Source organism: Abramis brama (genome assembly GCF_963993115.1).
Source record: "Abramis brama genome assembly, chromosome: 19".
Classification (NCBI taxonomy): Eukaryota; Metazoa; Chordata; class Actinopteri; order Cypriniformes; family Leuciscidae; genus Abramis; species Abramis brama.
This window is the reverse complement of record NC_139981.1, coordinates 2,021,771-2,039,270: the sequence shown is the minus strand read 5'-3', so window position 1 is coordinate 2,039,270 and position 17,500 is coordinate 2,021,771. Positions and strand designations below refer to the sequence as shown.

At 36.9% G+C, this 17,500-nt stretch overlaps 1 protein-coding gene across 7 annotated transcripts in view; it reads right to left on the bottom strand.

Annotated features, from left to right (window-relative positions):
* The window catches only part of lyst (lysosomal trafficking regulator), a 125,399-nt gene that overhangs the window by 49,610 nt on the left and 58,289 nt on the right, over positions 1–17,500 (bottom strand). For all 7 annotated transcript variants that reach the window (XM_084093959.1, XM_084093961.1, XM_084093960.1 and 4 more), the window contains 10 exons: positions 17,187–17,347; positions 15,402–15,592; positions 12,208–12,456; positions 10,643–10,816; positions 9,675–9,824; positions 9,437–9,574; positions 7,803–8,001; positions 6,599–6,766; positions 4,297–4,906; positions 306–486 (listed from right to left, as the gene is read on the bottom strand). In XM_084093959.1, coding sequence (XP_083950085.1) covers positions 306–486; positions 4,297–4,906; positions 6,599–6,766; positions 7,803–8,001; positions 9,437–9,574; positions 9,675–9,824; positions 10,643–10,816; positions 12,208–12,456; positions 15,402–15,592; positions 17,187–17,347 — 2,221 coding nt within the window. The remainder of the gene's footprint in view (positions 1–305; positions 487–4,296; positions 4,907–6,598; positions 6,767–7,802; positions 8,002–9,436; positions 9,575–9,674; positions 9,825–10,642; positions 10,817–12,207; positions 12,457–15,401; positions 15,593–17,186; positions 17,348–17,500) is intronic.

Here is a 17,500-nt window from a genome sequence, read left to right as displayed (position 1 = left end):
GACAGACAGATGATATATATAGATTTTTTTTTTATTATTATTATTTTTATGCATTTGGCAGACGCTAAATAACCCAAAGCGACTTACATTGTATTTCAAGGTACACATTTATATTCTTATCAGTTCTTGCTTTCCATGGGAATTGAACCCACGACCTTGGCGTTGCAAGCGTCAACGCTCTACTGTTTGAGCTACAGGAAAGCCGATAGATGTATACATCTATAGATGACAGATAGATAGAAAGATAGACAGATAGATAGATAGACAGATAGATAGATAGACAGATGAACTAAAGCTGAGCGGACCTTCATGACGCCCTGCTGTATGAGAGGAGAAGAGTGGTTGACGAGGACGAGCAGAGCCTCGGGTTGGATCAGTTTGTCCATCACCTCCTCCAACTGGACGTCCGGCAGCAGAAGCAGAACTCCTCTCAGCAGATCATACAGACCGCAGCAGATCAGAACCAGACAGTCTTCTGCACTGGACCTGAAATCAGAAAACACATATCGTCTGAGAAACGTCAGATCCTCGGCTGTGACTCAGAGCCTAACCAAAAATATGGTTTGTGGATTGGATCTCGGACTTAAAAGTTGTTAAAGTAGTCATTCATTTTATCCCTTAAACTCACCTTTGATCATCAAAATTACATATTTAAACGTTTTGTTTTTTCCTTAAAATAAGTCTTAAAATAGCTTGAATGTAACTCGACACCCTTGCCTCATTTAGTATACGCGGTTCTATGAATATGCAAATGAGCCCCGCCTCCACTCACTCACTCAGCTCAGAGATCCACTGGTTGACGATCACACGTTGATCTGATTGGTTACAAGGTAGTTTGTGACGTCAGAAACACCAGCGATTTCAAAGCGTGTTTTTGAGACATATTAGCATATTTTAAGTTTTAAGCATATTAAAAACACCACATAGGCATATAAACAACATTAAAAGCTGGATTTTCACCACAGGGGGACTTTAATACATTCAATGAGTTGAACTGATTATAGATGGGATGTGTGTTTAGCACAGGAACAGTGATGACGAAGACAGGAGGCAATTACCCAGAAACTGTTGACTGAAAACGTTTATTTTTAGCGCATTAAAGAGATGATGCAACTTATAAATGGAGGCTGATATTAGAAGTCATTCATCTCTAAAACTCAGTGGCATAAATTAGCATAATTAAAGAGCATTATTCAATCATCACGTGTAATTTAAAAGCACTCCCTGGATATATTACGCACCTCTAGAAGAACTAAATATAAAACAAAATATTTGGGGAAAAAAAGGCTTCAGAAGAGTTTTAATCCCTCCCTAGTTCAGTAGTGAGCACACTACCTAGGGACTACCATTTCTGGGGCTGTCCTATTGTAAAAAAAAAAAAAAAAAAAAAAAAAAAAATTTTACTGGATACATTTATATACAAAAAAAGCATACTTGTTTAAAACTATTTTGCTATGCACTTTGCAGTTTTATTAGGGTTTTAAGCATTTACATCTCTGCATTTGGCAGATGCTTTTATCTAAAGTTATACATTTTATCTGTTCATGCATTCCCTGGGAATCAAACCCATAACCTTGGCGTTGCTTGCACCATGCTCTACTGTTTGAGTTACAGAAATTCATACATAAGAGATGTCTATAAACGGTTTTAAGTAACCGACCATGATTTTAGGCATCTGATATATAAATCATATTATCAAGGGAATTAATTTGTGAGGCATATTTGAATGATTAAAAAAGTGTGTGGTGGGTTAAAGATCTCATCAGGCTCTCGTCACAAGCACCATACGGCTTTTTCCGGAAAAGCCAGACATTTTGGCAAGCGGGGTCATTATTGTTAACACTGAAAACAAAAAAAATAAATTTTCACTACTTGAAATAAAATAAACGCTAACTGAAATGAAATAAAACATAAAGAGGGCAAAATTTCAAATTGTTTAAATTGAAATACTGAAATAACTAAAACAAATAAATAAAAAATAATAAAAACTATACAGACATATTTTAAGTTAATAATAATAAAAAAAAGGAAGGACTTAAGTGGAAAAAAAATAGAAAAATTAAATCTAAATCCAAATATTATCAAAAACTTTAATAGTATTTAAATGATACTAAATATAACACTGAATTATCACGACAACCATAAATATAAAAAATAAGAATTACATTTTTTTAATAAAAAATATTTTTGATGGCTTCGCTCCTGCAGATTACAGTGTGCCACATGTTGATTGATCATAAATACTAATTACATTACGTGACATTCACCCTGACTTATTTACTAAAAGGCTCAGTTAAATGAGCCTCTGCACGGCCTTAAAGTCAGCATGAAGTGTAAATCCACTGTTTATTTACTAAATGCATGTTATAAATCTTATTGTGACACCCGCCTCTGCAAGCTTGTGTGTGCCACGCCCACACCTCAACATCCAATCAACAACTGAAGCACAGTGTATGTGTGTGACGTCACCGTCGGCTGGAGTGACTGCGGTCACACACACTGAGTGGCAGCATTTGTTTTCAGCGTGAATGCTGCGAAAAACACACAAAACGCATCTAAAACGGGACAGAGCTTTGAGATTGACTGTATAAATGGATTTGACAAGAAATCTGAGGTATATTTTTACAGACTACTGAAAGCTACAGAAAAGAGAAGCAAATGGATCGCTGCAAATCACAGACACAACTGATCCAGGCAGAGAAAGCGGGATTTGCATTTCAATATCCACGGATCACTGGATCTTTGGTAAGTTGTAAGAAACACTATCCAACCTTTAGTTTAAACTGATAATCGTGCGTTTTCGGAGTTTCCTCTATTAAATCCAGTCATTCAGCAGCTCTTCTGCCACTCAGTCTGGCTGAGGGAGTGTGTTCCCGCGGGAAATAAAGCAAGAAGGCTCTTGAAGCCGTGATTTACAGTGAATTTAGAGCAGCTAATAAACACCAGCAACAAAAAATATAACGTTAAAACACATTTATTCCTCCGCCAAGCAATGTAGTTCCAAAGAGGTTGCCAAGCAACACATGCAGCAACAAAGAGTCACAAACGGTAGTTGCGCAGTAACACTAGTGTAATGCGGTCACAGGTGTGTGTTCAGGAGTAATTTACATTGGCTTTGAACGCGGCTCAACCAATCAGAATCAAGGACCTGAACTATCCGTTTTATAGACCTTTAGAGAAACGCGGGCGCCGCCATCTTTAGAATATTGTCTTTGAACTTCCGTTTTTGCGGTCGCTCTGTATATTTCTATCCAGGAGTAATTCGCTTTTGAAGTGGATTTACTTAATGTAAAGTTAACGAAAGTTATCATGAGGATTGTAATGTTTAAAGCAGATGTCTTAACAAATGTCAGTAAACAGGGAAGGTTTTAAAACGAGCCGTTCATTCATAAATACACAAGATCACTGTGAAAATACAGACCGGAAGACAAAAGACAGCGAGAGTGGCGCTGAAAAGGGGCGGGGCCATGGTTCGAATTACGTGGGAGCCAGTGGGAGCTGAGCTCCCATAGAGAGAGGATGAGCTCCCATGAAAGCTGTGAAATCATACACCTGTGGGGGGTCTCTAAAAATCATCAGCACCATTATTTTAAATTACAAATAAAGCACTTTTTCCTTCAGACTACTGTAGCATGACTTAAAAGATAGGACAAGATGCCAAACACATGGATCTCGCGGGATCTCGGATCGTCATCACACTACGGTACATCCTTATGCTTAAATCAAGTGATAAAAGTGCCGCTGCGATCATTGGCGCGGATACTGTGTTTGTTTGTGGCTCGCGCACAGTCTTCACTCGGGCGCGCTTCAATCCGTTGTGGAGACTCTCTATTCGTTCCAGTAAAATTACAAAACAAAATGCACACAAACGTGTCTCTGCCTGATATAGAACCACTTATAAACATAATCGGATTGTATGAAAAAAAAAAAACTTATATGAGTGCGGATTCGAATCTAGAACCTCTGACGCGTTTGGCAAATGTTCTACCACTGGACCACTTAAGTACACGGTCGAATCTGTCGGATCTATCTATTTACTCTATATTAACGACAAATTAAACCAAATGTACTATTTAAATTGAATTGTGTTACCAACGCTTTTTTATTAAATTTGTATTATATTTACAAATTTTTATATTTTTATATTACATTATTAAGCTACCGCGCCTGCACATAGGCTACTTTTTTTTTTTTTTTTTTAAAGAGACCCCCACAAAGATGAAATCATAATTCGAACCCTGGGCGGGGCTACATAAGGTCTATAAGTGACGTCAATACAACAGTATAAAGTAATACCTGTCATTACTGGAGTCCGCCTTGCTGTGTCTGTCATAACCGGGTGAGTATGTGTAGCTTTCCCAGTCGTCCGGGGGGGCGGCACGGTCAGTCACGGTGGGCCAGCGAGCGATAGTCAGAGAGCCGTTCTGCGCGGGAAACGCCAAGCCCAGACTGGCCAGGTTACTGTGGCTCCTCTGGAAGGACTGGATTCCCTTCAGGCTGTCGGGTCGGCGTGGCGCTTCCTCGCTGGTCCAATCGAAATGGCCCTCTGAGTCCACCGGGCTTCCGGCTGTCCCATCATGCTCCTCTTCTACGCTAATAGAGGGCGTTCTGTTTCCCACGATGCTTCCCTCCTCATCAACACCCGCAGTCTGAGAATCACAAATGGTCTTTGCAGACTCGCAGCTGCTGAGAAGCTGCTCGTCTACGCCCCGCTTCAGGGTCTCTGTGCTGCCCAGGGCATGCTGGGTAATGAGGGACGTCCCATCTTCAGGCTCGGTGGTCCCGGTCACGCTCCCGTGAGCCAGACGGGGCGTCAGGGCTGGAGAAGCGTGGGGAGAGGGATTTGTGTTAGGAGGCCGAAGAGACAGATCTTCATCTCCATGATTGGGGGAAGAAGTGTGGCGAACTGTGGGACAAAAAAACACACATCATTTAGTCAAGTCACCTTCATTTATATAGTGCCTTAACCAATATAGATTGTTTTAAAGGTGCAGTGTGTGATTTTTAGCAGAAAAATTATTAAAGTTATTAAAGTAACAGAGATTGTTTTGGCTTTACAGCAGCTCTAGAATAAAATTGTTGTCCAGCTAAAGTTAGTTTTTGATTGATCCACTTCTATTGCAAACATCATTAGTTATTAACTTAGGAGCCGCTTACACGACACCGTTTCAACAGAAAACAGAAAACCTTTAATGCATTCCGGCCGCTCATTTACACGACAACAATGTTTTAGTAAGTAATTTAGTAAGAACTATGTCTTTTTTTATACAACAAATAACAAGTTTCACATTTGTGGTTTTCACAGCATTAGTGCCTTATCACTTGCTCTTCATTCAATTGTTTATATTATCGCAAAATGCAATAATATTATAGGGATGCATGATATATCGGCCATCATATCGGTATTGGCCGATATATGTCAATTTTTGATATTATCGTTATCGGCCCAATAACAAAATTTGGCTGATATATTAAAGCCGATAAATAAATGATTATTTCCTTCAGCTGAGACATTTCAGATGCGCACTGTTCAACATGATGGTTATGAATTGCTTGAAATATGATTGGAATCACTTCAAAAAAGGAAAATACGGTTAAGTGCAACATATGCTACATAAAATTATAATGAGAACATTATAATTGAGTGTTTTGGGACACGGATTTTAATGGTGAGACTTTTGTTTTTGTAATCAGGCTCTCAAAAATTATATAAAAATGTGGATTTAGATTTATCGGCCAATATATCGGTTATCGGCTTTCAAATTTAAATAATTATCGGCCAAAATTTTCATATCGGTGCATCCCTACTATTTTATCGCACAGCTTGATATATAAAGGATGTATAGTATATCCAACTTCCCCCACATATACACTCATGTAAAGCAATATATACTTTATGGCATATATCAACAGCTTGATGTTTATATCACTGCGAAATGTAACTATATTATAAAGTTGGATATACAAGTATGCAAAATATGCCAAATTTAAACTATATTATCGCAGAGCTAAATAGTATATCCAACTTTATACACAAAACATTCAGTGCATCCATATAAAGCAATATATAGTATACAGCAAATCACAACTTGCTGCAAAATATATCTATATTACACAGGTGTATACCAGGTTAGATATATAGTATATCCAACTTGATCTGCATAAATAGCGTACACTCACGTAGGGCAATATACTAAACTATAAACTATAATATTGTCCAGCTCTAATCTGCTAAATGCAACTAGTGTATAAGGCATCAAGATATTAAGATTTTTATAAACATTAACATCATAATTTTCTTTAAAGCTGCTTTGAAACAATGTGTATTATGAAAGTGCAATACAAATAAAAGTGACTTTGACTTGACAGGTCTGTGTTGTAAGTGATTTTGTATTTGTCAAAGGTCATGTGTATCAAACTTTATAAGACGCAGCAGTGCTAAACAGCCAGATAGGGACATTTTTAGTTGAATAATGGTTATGAAGTGCGACAAAATGAGTGAATGGAGTGGATATTATTCAGATTTTGATCTTCTCATGAATAACTGAATTAATGATTATTAGTCTGCTGGTTTAATGTGTCTGGAGGAGGCGCTGACCTCTGGGCTTGGGGGAAGTGGGCGGCAGTGATGCGTTCCCATCAGTGGGCATATCGGTGAAGACGGTGGGAGAGAGTGAAAGCACGGAGCTGCAGGCGGATTTCCCTCCACTGCTGGAGTGACGCAGGAACATCATGGACTGAACCTTCTCCTGGTACATCTTACCATCTGATGACACAAGAAAACATGCATGAACTAAAATGTTCTTGTGTACTAGGGTTTCTACACTGGAAGCGCAACACCTCAGAATGATTGCTGATATGAATGAGCTGTAAGCTCAAGGCTAGACTACTGTTAGACTACAGCTACAATAAAATGAAAATAAGAGCAGTTATATATGGTTAGAAACAACATCTGATTTAAATTAGAACACCAGACATGATGTTTCTGGTGTCTGGCCTTCTTTTATATAAATGTTTATTTATTTTTATATTTATTTTTTAGGACGTTTTTATAATAATTTATAATATATAAATAATAATAATAAGTTATAATACTAACTTTATAATTATATTATAATAATTATATTTATACTCCAAATCATTTTGTGACATAAACATTTAAATATTGGCTAACTAATGAGTTTATGGTCACTGAATGGTTTTCTCAGGTAAATGTAACATTACGTCACAAATATATACTTGTTAGTTAGCTAGATAAAATAACTTAAGATTTTACAAATTCTTATGTACAAGTCTTTTTTTTCATGTTGATTGATTATTAACTATATTTGATAAATAAAAATAAATGCAGTCATGAAGTGGTTCGGACATGATGCAATGGATGCTTGCACAGCTTTACTGACTATAATGGAAACATCTTTTTAGTTTTAGTTAATCACTTGCATTTAGTTAAGTCATAAATCATTAAGTGTATCCTTACGTGGACATGGTGTAAGTTTTGTTTCATAACAATTTTCAGACAAAGTAAAATTAAGGTTAAAGAGGTGTTAAAAATTATATTTCTGCCATCCTTTTCTCATCTTCTCATATAAAACCAGTATTTTTTTTCTTCTGTGAATCACAAAGGCAGAAGCAGCTTGAACATCTGGCTAATCATCGTCTTTTGTTTTTTAGTTTCATTAAATAAATCGAGTCATAAGGCATGATGGTTAGTAAATGTAGACAGAATTATCCTCTTTAGTGCACTTTTTCTTTAATGAGTATGACTCCATCAGATACTGGTTTCCAAAATGTTTGCTTACCGATGTGCAGAGAGAAGTAGAAGCTGGTGGGTGTGTGGCACACGTAAGTGTTGGTGGGGGGGTGAACGGCCAACAGGAAGTTGTAGACCAGCCGCAGCAGGTCCAGGTCTGGAGGCGAACCCAAAACCTCCTGGATGATTTTGACAAACGAGAGGCAGACCTCCTGTGGGATGGAGGTCAGGTACTCATCCCGATGCTCCTAGGAGAACAATCATGATCATGTTACAAAACAACCCACAATACTGAACTATGATTGCTCTTTTTTCTCGTATCAATTGCATACTGGATAGCGATTGGTTATTTATATAATGATATTTCACCACGTGTTGATTTTAATGATGCACCAAAATTAATTTGTACAGAAACTCTGCTCAAGTTTTCATTTAGCTGAAAAGCGAAACTGAAAATAAAGTTTATTTTATAAACAGTTAACTAATCAAATGTAATTAATAAATCAATCAACATAAAAAAAAAGTGAGTTGTACATAAAAAAAAAAAAATGTATCTAGCTAACTAACAAGTCTATGGATATTAAATGGCTTTCCTGAGACAACAGTTACCTTATGTCACATTGTTTACAAGGTTTTTTGTTGATGTCTTTCCACAGTTGAAACTCTGATTGAGCGATTACATGAGACATGTGCATTTCAGCAAATCATACTGTTTATTTCAACATACCTCTGTTAATTCATGTTTATTTCATGCTATATCTAGTGGTAAAGAGGAAGAGATGAACGTTCTCATGCCGCTTGAACTGAGGCGCTACAGAGATCCGTCACCACACCAAAGAGCGTCAAAATTACATTTATTGTTTGAATTTTAGAGATGCACCGATTGATCGGCTGGTGACCGGAATTGGCCGATTTTCACGTGATCGGCCGTGACCGGCGACCGGCCGGTCAGTCTGACAAATGGCGATTTTATGCCGGTCAAATGCACTCGGGCGCCGCATGATTAACATCGCGCAACATCAGCATCACACGTGCACACGGTACACACATGTAGAAAACCTCGTGAATTACGTCCGTTCATTTCCTGCTTTGAGAAATATCTTTATACTGCAAGGCTATATTATTATTTTTTTTATTTATATATTATTTTATTGCCATTCCCTGTTTTCATACAGACGTTTAGTTTGTTAAATACATATATAAAAAAATATTGGATATTGAATGTGAAAAAGAAATGGTTCTTCCATAACACTGCACTTTAGATGTGTGTGAACTATGCAAATTGTAAAATGTTCTATTACAGAAAAGATATAAAATAAATATTTGTGTGTGCTGTAAAGTGGTTAGAAAAAATTAAATCGGAATCGGCTAAAATCGGTATCGGCAGGTCAAACTTAATGAAAAATCGGAAATCGGAATCGGCCCAGAAAATTGTAATCGGTGCATCTCTATTGAATTTCATTATGAAATTGAGAGAATTTGAAAGTTGAAACTAGGTAGGCGCGCCAAAACCTTTTTTGTTGTTGTTGTTGCAGAAAGTAAGTCCAGTTGCCGAAATTTCTGCGCATCACTAGTTGATTCTCAAAGACAGCCGACAGAAAGCGAGCCTCACGACCACATTTCAAAGACTACAAACTAAACTTACTTGACCTCCATTAAACTCGCGTGTTGTAAACTTCTCACCTGAAGCACCTGGCAGGCGAGTAGGAAGCGATGAACCACCTGGGCCTTTAGAAGCTGCCGAATGTTGAACATCTGCTGTGGATGACGCACTCGGATGAGGATCTCTAAAGCGGCCAACAGAGTCTCCCACACGCCACACTATTAGACACACACACACACACATACAGCCATTATAATTAGCTCTATATAAAAACAGCCAAAATCTATGGTATGCTCTCATTTAGATGCAAGTGTGAACCTGAGCTTTGGCCCATATCTTCCAGTCCAGCAGTATTTCAGAGAGCAGTCTGAGATCTTGCACCACCACAGTGGATTCAGCATCCAGATGAAACTGGCCGTCTTCTCCAATCGTCAGGATCGACCCGCTACAGCAGCCGTCCAACAACGTCTATCACACCATATGCACACAGACATTTGCAAAATCAAAATCCAGTGATACTCTGAGAATATACTGAGAGAGGGACAACACAGTGTCACTGTCAGTCCGCATTAACAGTGTAACCCAGCAGGGTGCGCTGTTGAGCACAACAGTGATCTGGCACTTCATTTAGAATTTTTTTTACAGCTTTAACTTGTCTTGAAAAAGGCAAACAAGTGACTAAATGGGACTACAGAGGTTTTCTGGGACATTAAACGTCACGCCGAATATGTAAACTCACTAGTCGCTTTCACAGCCTCATTGTGTTTATAATCACTACACAACTATTGTAATTCAAATCAGTGCAAAATTATTCGAATTCAAACTTTCAGGGAAATTGTTCTTTAAATAAAGACGGAAAGAGTTTGACAAAGCATTTAATTTTTACTTCTGCCGATTGTATTTAGACTTTCTAATCCACAAAATGTGTAAGAATCATAAACCTTTGTTGGTCACAGATTATTTTCAACAATCGCCAATAGAAAATCCTATTGGGTTTTTGTCGAGGGAACCAGGGTAATGCAAAGTACATAAATATGTCATCACTGAAGAGCTCTATAGTTAAACTATACCTTGATATTTGTAAGGCTTTTTATTATATTTAATATGTATCTTAATATTTATGTCTTTTTTAATTAGAGGAACCATTATTTTTTAACTAACAGCCATCTTTAGGAAACTTTATGACCAAATAAGAATTTAAATAAAGTCTGCTTAATTTTATATGACAAGCAATTCAATTATTTATGAAAAAACGTATCATCTACATCTGATATGCTAACACTCACCTTCAGAATGTGGTATCCCACAATGCACTTGGGCTTGATGAGGACCTGGTGAATCATGGAATAACCATGGTAACACTCCATCTCATGGGTGCGATGCTGATGGTTTTTAACCAGAGACAGAAGAAGCTGCAGCGCCAGAGCTTGAGTTTTCTCACAGTCGCTCAACTCCACCACCTACAATACAACAACCAATGGAAGAAGACAGAGAAAGAGAGAACATGAATGGAATGTGAGTCAGATGTTCCTGGTGCTAAAATCACTGTAACACGTCATATGATGAAAGTGAAGCGAGTTGTGAATGTGTTTTCATGTTGACATTCTGGGTCACGGTGTTAAAATGTGAGATGATTATTAGCGACGGCTGCCCCAACGACCTCAATAAACTAGATTCACCTGCACTAAATTCTTTAATGAATATCAGTTATTTGGCATCATACCAAGATTGAGCATCTGTTGCTATTTTAATTAGCACTGCTCCTCAATTATTTTTATTTTGGTCTCATTTAGCATGGTTCACACATTGGGTGTTGGTGATCAACATTTCTGGTTTAGATAATGTCAAAAATGTTCTTAGAATTAGGCAATAAACACAATATCTCTGCAGAGATTTTGCAAATATACAGTGTATAATTTCAAATCAAAATGAAGCAGCATTGTAAATATGTGGTTTTAATTTGATCATTTGAGTATTAAGTTAATATAAAATTACATTGTTATTGGAATTTCAGTTTTCTATGTGAATATATAGTAAAGTGTAATTTATTCCTGTGATCAAAGCTGAATTTTCAGCATCATTACTCCATTCTTCAGTGTCACATGATCCTTCAGAAATCATGCTGTGTAGAAACCATGATACATTTTATTTTTTAGGATTCCTTGATGAATAGAAAGTTAAAATAACTGCATTTATTTTAAATATAATCTTTTGTAACATAAGTTTATTAACTGACACCTTTCACCATTTAATGCATCCTTGCATAGTAAAAGTATTAATGTCTTTAATATTCAATACTGTAAAGTTTGGGATAGTTACGATTTATTTTAAAAACAGTGATATTTGCTTTGTGTTAGTATTTTAGTTCTCATGACAGACTGATAGGAAATGAGAGAGAGACATAAAAAATGAGAATGAGAGAAACACAAAGCGAGGCTTTGAGGTGACATTCGAGAGACGTCTGAAGGATAATGTGAAGGAACACGGTGTACGACTGAACGTCCTGGGCCAGAACATGCTGAACAAAAATTCAATTTTGCCCTCTGAGTGAAAGAAACGGCGTATTATCAGATTACCAGCAAAAAATGTGCACTGGAATATGAAGGAAACGCAGAAGATCCCTTCGCTATAAACTTTGAAGCTTAATATTCAGATGCACTTCAGCTTCTCGAACTGATTGCTTCAATTAAAAAGCACAACAAACAGTTATCAGAGCTTTTGTGAATCAGCACAAAACATCTGTTCAAAATACCTCATCAGTTTGTGTGCAGTAAACAGAAGCGCAGTGACATAAGAACTCATTCCATTCGTTCCTGGTCTCTACTAGTGACACACGCACACAAACACATACCCGTGCAAACAAGAAGACAAAAGAGCCGGTGCCACCGATCTTGTGCAGGGCGCTGTGTAGGCCGAGAGCCCTGCAGTGCATCATGGTCTTGAGAAAAGAGGGCTCCAGGATGGGGCTCTGGACCTCTTTGGCACTGAAGGGCCGCTGGGAAACCACCGCTGACTTGGCCTGGCCCTTCAGACGGATCACGGGCTCATATATGGTGTACAGAGACGGTGTGCTGGGGGCATAAACGACAGCTAAACTCTCCTGTAAAAACACAAATGCACATATGATGAGATTAAAGCAGATCCACAGGTCAACAATTTAAGTTCCTCAAGTAGGGGTGTGCGATATCACGATTTTTGATCGTGGACGATTAAAATGTCTCCACGATCTGCTTTTGAAGAAATATCGTAGTATCGTGCATTCTATCAGTTGCTGTTCTGGCACCTCTGTTCCAACATACTGTACAACACGACGTATATTCACATCAAATGTTAACACGGAGGAACTGGACACTGCAGTTCACAAAAGTTCATAATTTGCATCGGTTAAACATTTAATTTGCGTGCTGATGCGCTGTTCTAACGTGTGCGTTTCTGAGCGCGTACACGTAAAGCTCACAGGCACTAAAAGCCTGTCTAACAGCGCCTAGTTATCTTTCGAGTCTTATTGTGCTAATACTGTCAAATACACACAAGGTTTACATAAAGTCGGTTATGTCTAAAGTGAAAACAACAGAGAAAATTTAGAGAAAATCTGTTTGCCAAATGCGTGTGTATTAGACGCGTCGCGTGCAGCTCTTAAAGAGACAGTAGCCTAATAGTAAACATGCTGCCGCTTGTCCTTAAAGAGATAGTTCACCCACAAATATACACTATGGAAGTCACTGGGGTACATCAACTGTTTGGTTACCCACATTCTTCAAAATAACTTTTATTTTCAACAGAAGAAAGAAACTTATTCGAGTTTAAAAAACTTGAGAGAGTAAATTATGACAGAGTAAATTTTGGGAGAACTATCCCTTTAATGCTAATTAAACAACAAAACGCAAAGAGGAAATCACTCACTGCTCTTGACTGAGAACTTCAATAGCTTTTATAAGCATCAACATATAATTTATACAATGAAGTCTATGTTGTGTTTTATTTTCATATTTGTTCATTTAAACACTTTCTTCAATGCTACTGTTAAATACACCTACTGTAGCTGAAAACATAAAGCACTGTTTATTTCATTTGGACATTAGTTTGGCTGTAATGCTCAGTCACAAAATAGTAAAACCAACATAAAAAAGAATCGTGATAAAATCGTGAATTGTGATTTTCCTGAAAAAAATCGTGATATGATATTTTTGCCATATCGCCCACCCCTATCCTCAAGACAGTCTTTTTTTGCACTTTAAAAAAAAAACAGAGCATGTTGTTGTGAGCATGAGCAACACTGAGATTTGCTTGACTACGGTAATGAATTTTTATTTTTGCCTATATATTCAAGAAACTGTTCAGGGGCCTCATTTATAACCGCACAAAACAGGGCCTGAAAGAGGCGCCACTTCCGACGCACAAGTTGTGATTTATAAAAACAAACTTGACGGGAAAATTTGCGCACCTGCCCGCAAACTCTGACCCATGCGTACGAACGTTTTGGAGACGGAGCAGTTTGGCGACACCGATGATGAGCTGGAGTTAAGTGTCTTTTTGGTGACTTTTAGACAGAAAATCTAAAGAAAATTATACATACAGAGAAAGATAATACAAATATAATTTCACACACCAAACCTATCACTTGAAGCAAATATCCATCCCTTCTTAAATGTCCACGCCAGTGAGCGCGTAAATCTTCATCATGAGTGATGACGCACAGTTTTATAAATTAGACCCCAGAGCTTTAAAGGGTTAATGTTTTTCTTTTGATTCTTGGGAAATATTATTGAAAGGTTTCATTAGACAAATTTGTACAACACTTTATATTAGCAATATAAATTTTTAGAGAAGATCTGATAAAAGAAGCCAATTCATCCATGAGAAATGAAGGTTTGTGTTTAAGTGACTCTCTGACAGCATTAGGGCTGTGCCGGTAAACTTGATCACCGGCGGTGGTCCGCAAAATGCATTTTATTGTACCTGAATGCTGTTTTACGTGAGTATTATGACACGAGCGAAGCACAAAGCTTTGTTTACAAAAGAAACAATAGGTTATAGCTATTAAATGTTACATTGCATCCATGGAAACATTTGGATTCATGCCAAATGAGAGAGGTACGTCACGTGAGCCCATGCTGTAAATTTAAGCTTTGTCGGCTTTGTATTATGTTTTGCGATCTGGTCATCCGATTATCAGCGAATTTAACAATATTCCTTTGGACATGGAATATCTTGTTTCTCTTCCCAAATCTTCACTCACGTCTCGCACATTTTCGCAGGGGATTATAAACATTTCTTCCTTTGGTTCGCTTTTAATTTGTCCTACAGCATTTTTTTCTACTTTACCAGGGTAAAAATGCAAATATAATAGGCCTTGTACCTTTTTGCTTGCACATCAAATTCTATTTAACACAGTTTGTGCTTGTTATTATGTTCAGGTGCATCAAGTTTATTTGTATAGCGCATTTCATTCACGCTTGGGATTTTAGTTTAGCTTTCTCTGGCGCAACAAAATCAAACATAGCCTAAATGTCTTGACACTGCGAAAGATAGAATTCGCTCTTCAGACCTTTTACAATAAGTGTTCAGTTGCATGGGACAATCAGGAGAAAACATGAAGATATTAGAAAAGAGAACGACTGTCGGAAGAGAGGGTAGGCTATATGACGCATCTTTGTCGGGAAATATAAACTAATATAACTTTCTTATAATATTTAGGTTACCAATATTTACTGATATTTATTTCAATGTTTTACAGGCTGTAGTGTGGTGTTTCACTGACGGAAGTGCTAAAATAAACACGCGGACAGCCCTAGATAGCAGTAATTGCCGTGCATGTAAAGCATTAGCATATGAGCACCTGGAACAGCATGTAAAATCACTGCTAATTAAGATGTCAGTGGGTAAAACTGCACAGAAAAAGCACTTAAGCAAGCAGGAAATTATGTACAAATGGACAAATAATGCTGAGGGAGATAAACAAGCCGCTGTCAGATACATTTGCATAAAAGCCTTCTGGGTGAAGACATTTGAAAAAAAAACATGCATTTATATTCATAGGCTTACAATAAGAGGTGTGATGTCAACGTCTGTATTCCTCATGAGGAGCTCTCGTATCTGCTCACACTGAAGACCCTCCTGTGTCACGTACTTGGACAGTGTCTCCTGGGGCTTGCCGTACTTGCAGGGCATGATGGAGGTGAGGTCAGGACCGCTGGCGTACAGGTAAAACGCCTCCGCAGTGTCAATTCTGGAGCCTAAAACAAGCAATAACCAGTTCACTACTTCTTTGCTGAACTCCCAGCATGCATTTTTAATGTAGGTAGAAAGATATAGGTAGGCAAATATCACTGCATATTTGTGCATATAAATTAAATTATTAAATATTCTTTTGTGTTATTTCATGAAAACATGCCTGGATTAATTTAATTTTTCATTTTAGAGCAAATACATAAGTAAAAAAATGCTAACACTTTACATTAAGGTTTAAATTGTTAACTGATGTTAACAACATTAGTTAACATGAACTAACAATGAACAATAATAGGTTTTATTAGATTTAATGTTAATTTCAACTTTTACTAATACATTTTTAAACTTAAAAGTTGTATTTGTTAACATTAGTTAATTGCACTGTGAACTAAAGTGAACAATTTTATTTCTATTATTGGTAACACTTTACAATAAGGTCTATTAGTTAACATTAATTAATGCATTAACTAATAATGAGCAATACATTTTTTACAATATTTATCAATCTTTGTTCAAATAGAAATACAACTGTTCATGTTAGCTCAGGTCTTTTAAATAATATGTACAGATACAACTTTAGATTTTAGATAATGAATCAGTAAATGTTGAGATTTACTAAGATTAATAAATGCGTTAGTATTTTTATAACCTATGGAGCTAAGGTTATAAAAAAGCTAATTTTTATAACCTAAGTAATGCTAACTAATGAAACCTTATAAGTGTTAGCCAATTATCTAACATAAAATGTAAAGCATAAAAAAATAAAACATTGCTCATTGCTTCATTGTTACTCATGTTAGTTAATATATTATCTAATGTTAACAAATGTGACATTATTGTAAACTGTTACCCCCCCCAAACACACACAAAAAAAATATGAATGTCACAAAAAAAAATGTCTAAGTCATGTGAAGCCTACACTATAAGATACAAGAAAGAACAATAAGAGAAAGTGTGGTAGATGTGTTTGAAACGGTGACCTAAAGTCAAATAAACACAGTAAAGACATTCAGAGGACCATCTTACTGCATTAGAGCTTTTTAAAGGTTGGGCACGGCTGGACTTGAGCCATTCATGACCTATTAGTAGCAACTGAATTGCTATTCTGTTTAAAAAAGGCTTGTTGTGTGGAGAGAATGTGGAGAATTTGTGGCTCACGCATGGAAACTACCAGAAGCAGGAAGATCCCGCGTTACCAACAACATCGCAGACTTTCAGTGCAAACAAAAGTTGTTGTTTTGTAAACTAATTTTACTACATTTAAAATTTTTACATTTACCAATACATTATTAAAATCAAAGTTTGTATTTGTTAACATTAGTTAATGCACTGTGAACAAACGAACAGGTTTATTTTTTATTAACTAACATTACCAAAGATTAATAAATACTAATTGTTAGTTCATGTTAGTAAATACTGTACATGTTAACGAATGAGACATTATTGTAAAGTGTTATCATTTATATTTTATCTCAGCTTTATTTCAGTTAACAAAAATGGTTTTATTTAATCATTTAGTAAATATTCCAAACACTCCACAACAAGCTTAAGAAATTCCAAATAGAGTCAAATAGGTCTTTTTCGGCACTGGTTTCATACCATTAAAGAGCATCAGCGTGCCCATATCCCAGCGTGCACTTGGGCTGGACTGCTCCTCTGAGGGTTGCTGACAGTGTCCAAGCATACAGTAGGTCTTATTACTGTCCGATGACAAACTGGACTTCCTAGGCAGAGTGAAATCTAGCGAGACGTCACATTTCCTGAATGTGCACAAGAAGGGTTGATTAAAACAGTGTAGCTTTTCTGAGTCAATGGCTATGTTTACATGCACAACTTTTGTTTCAATTGAACTGAATTCATTCCGACTGAAGAATCTGAATGTAGTGTTTAAATGAACGCTAAACGTGATCGGG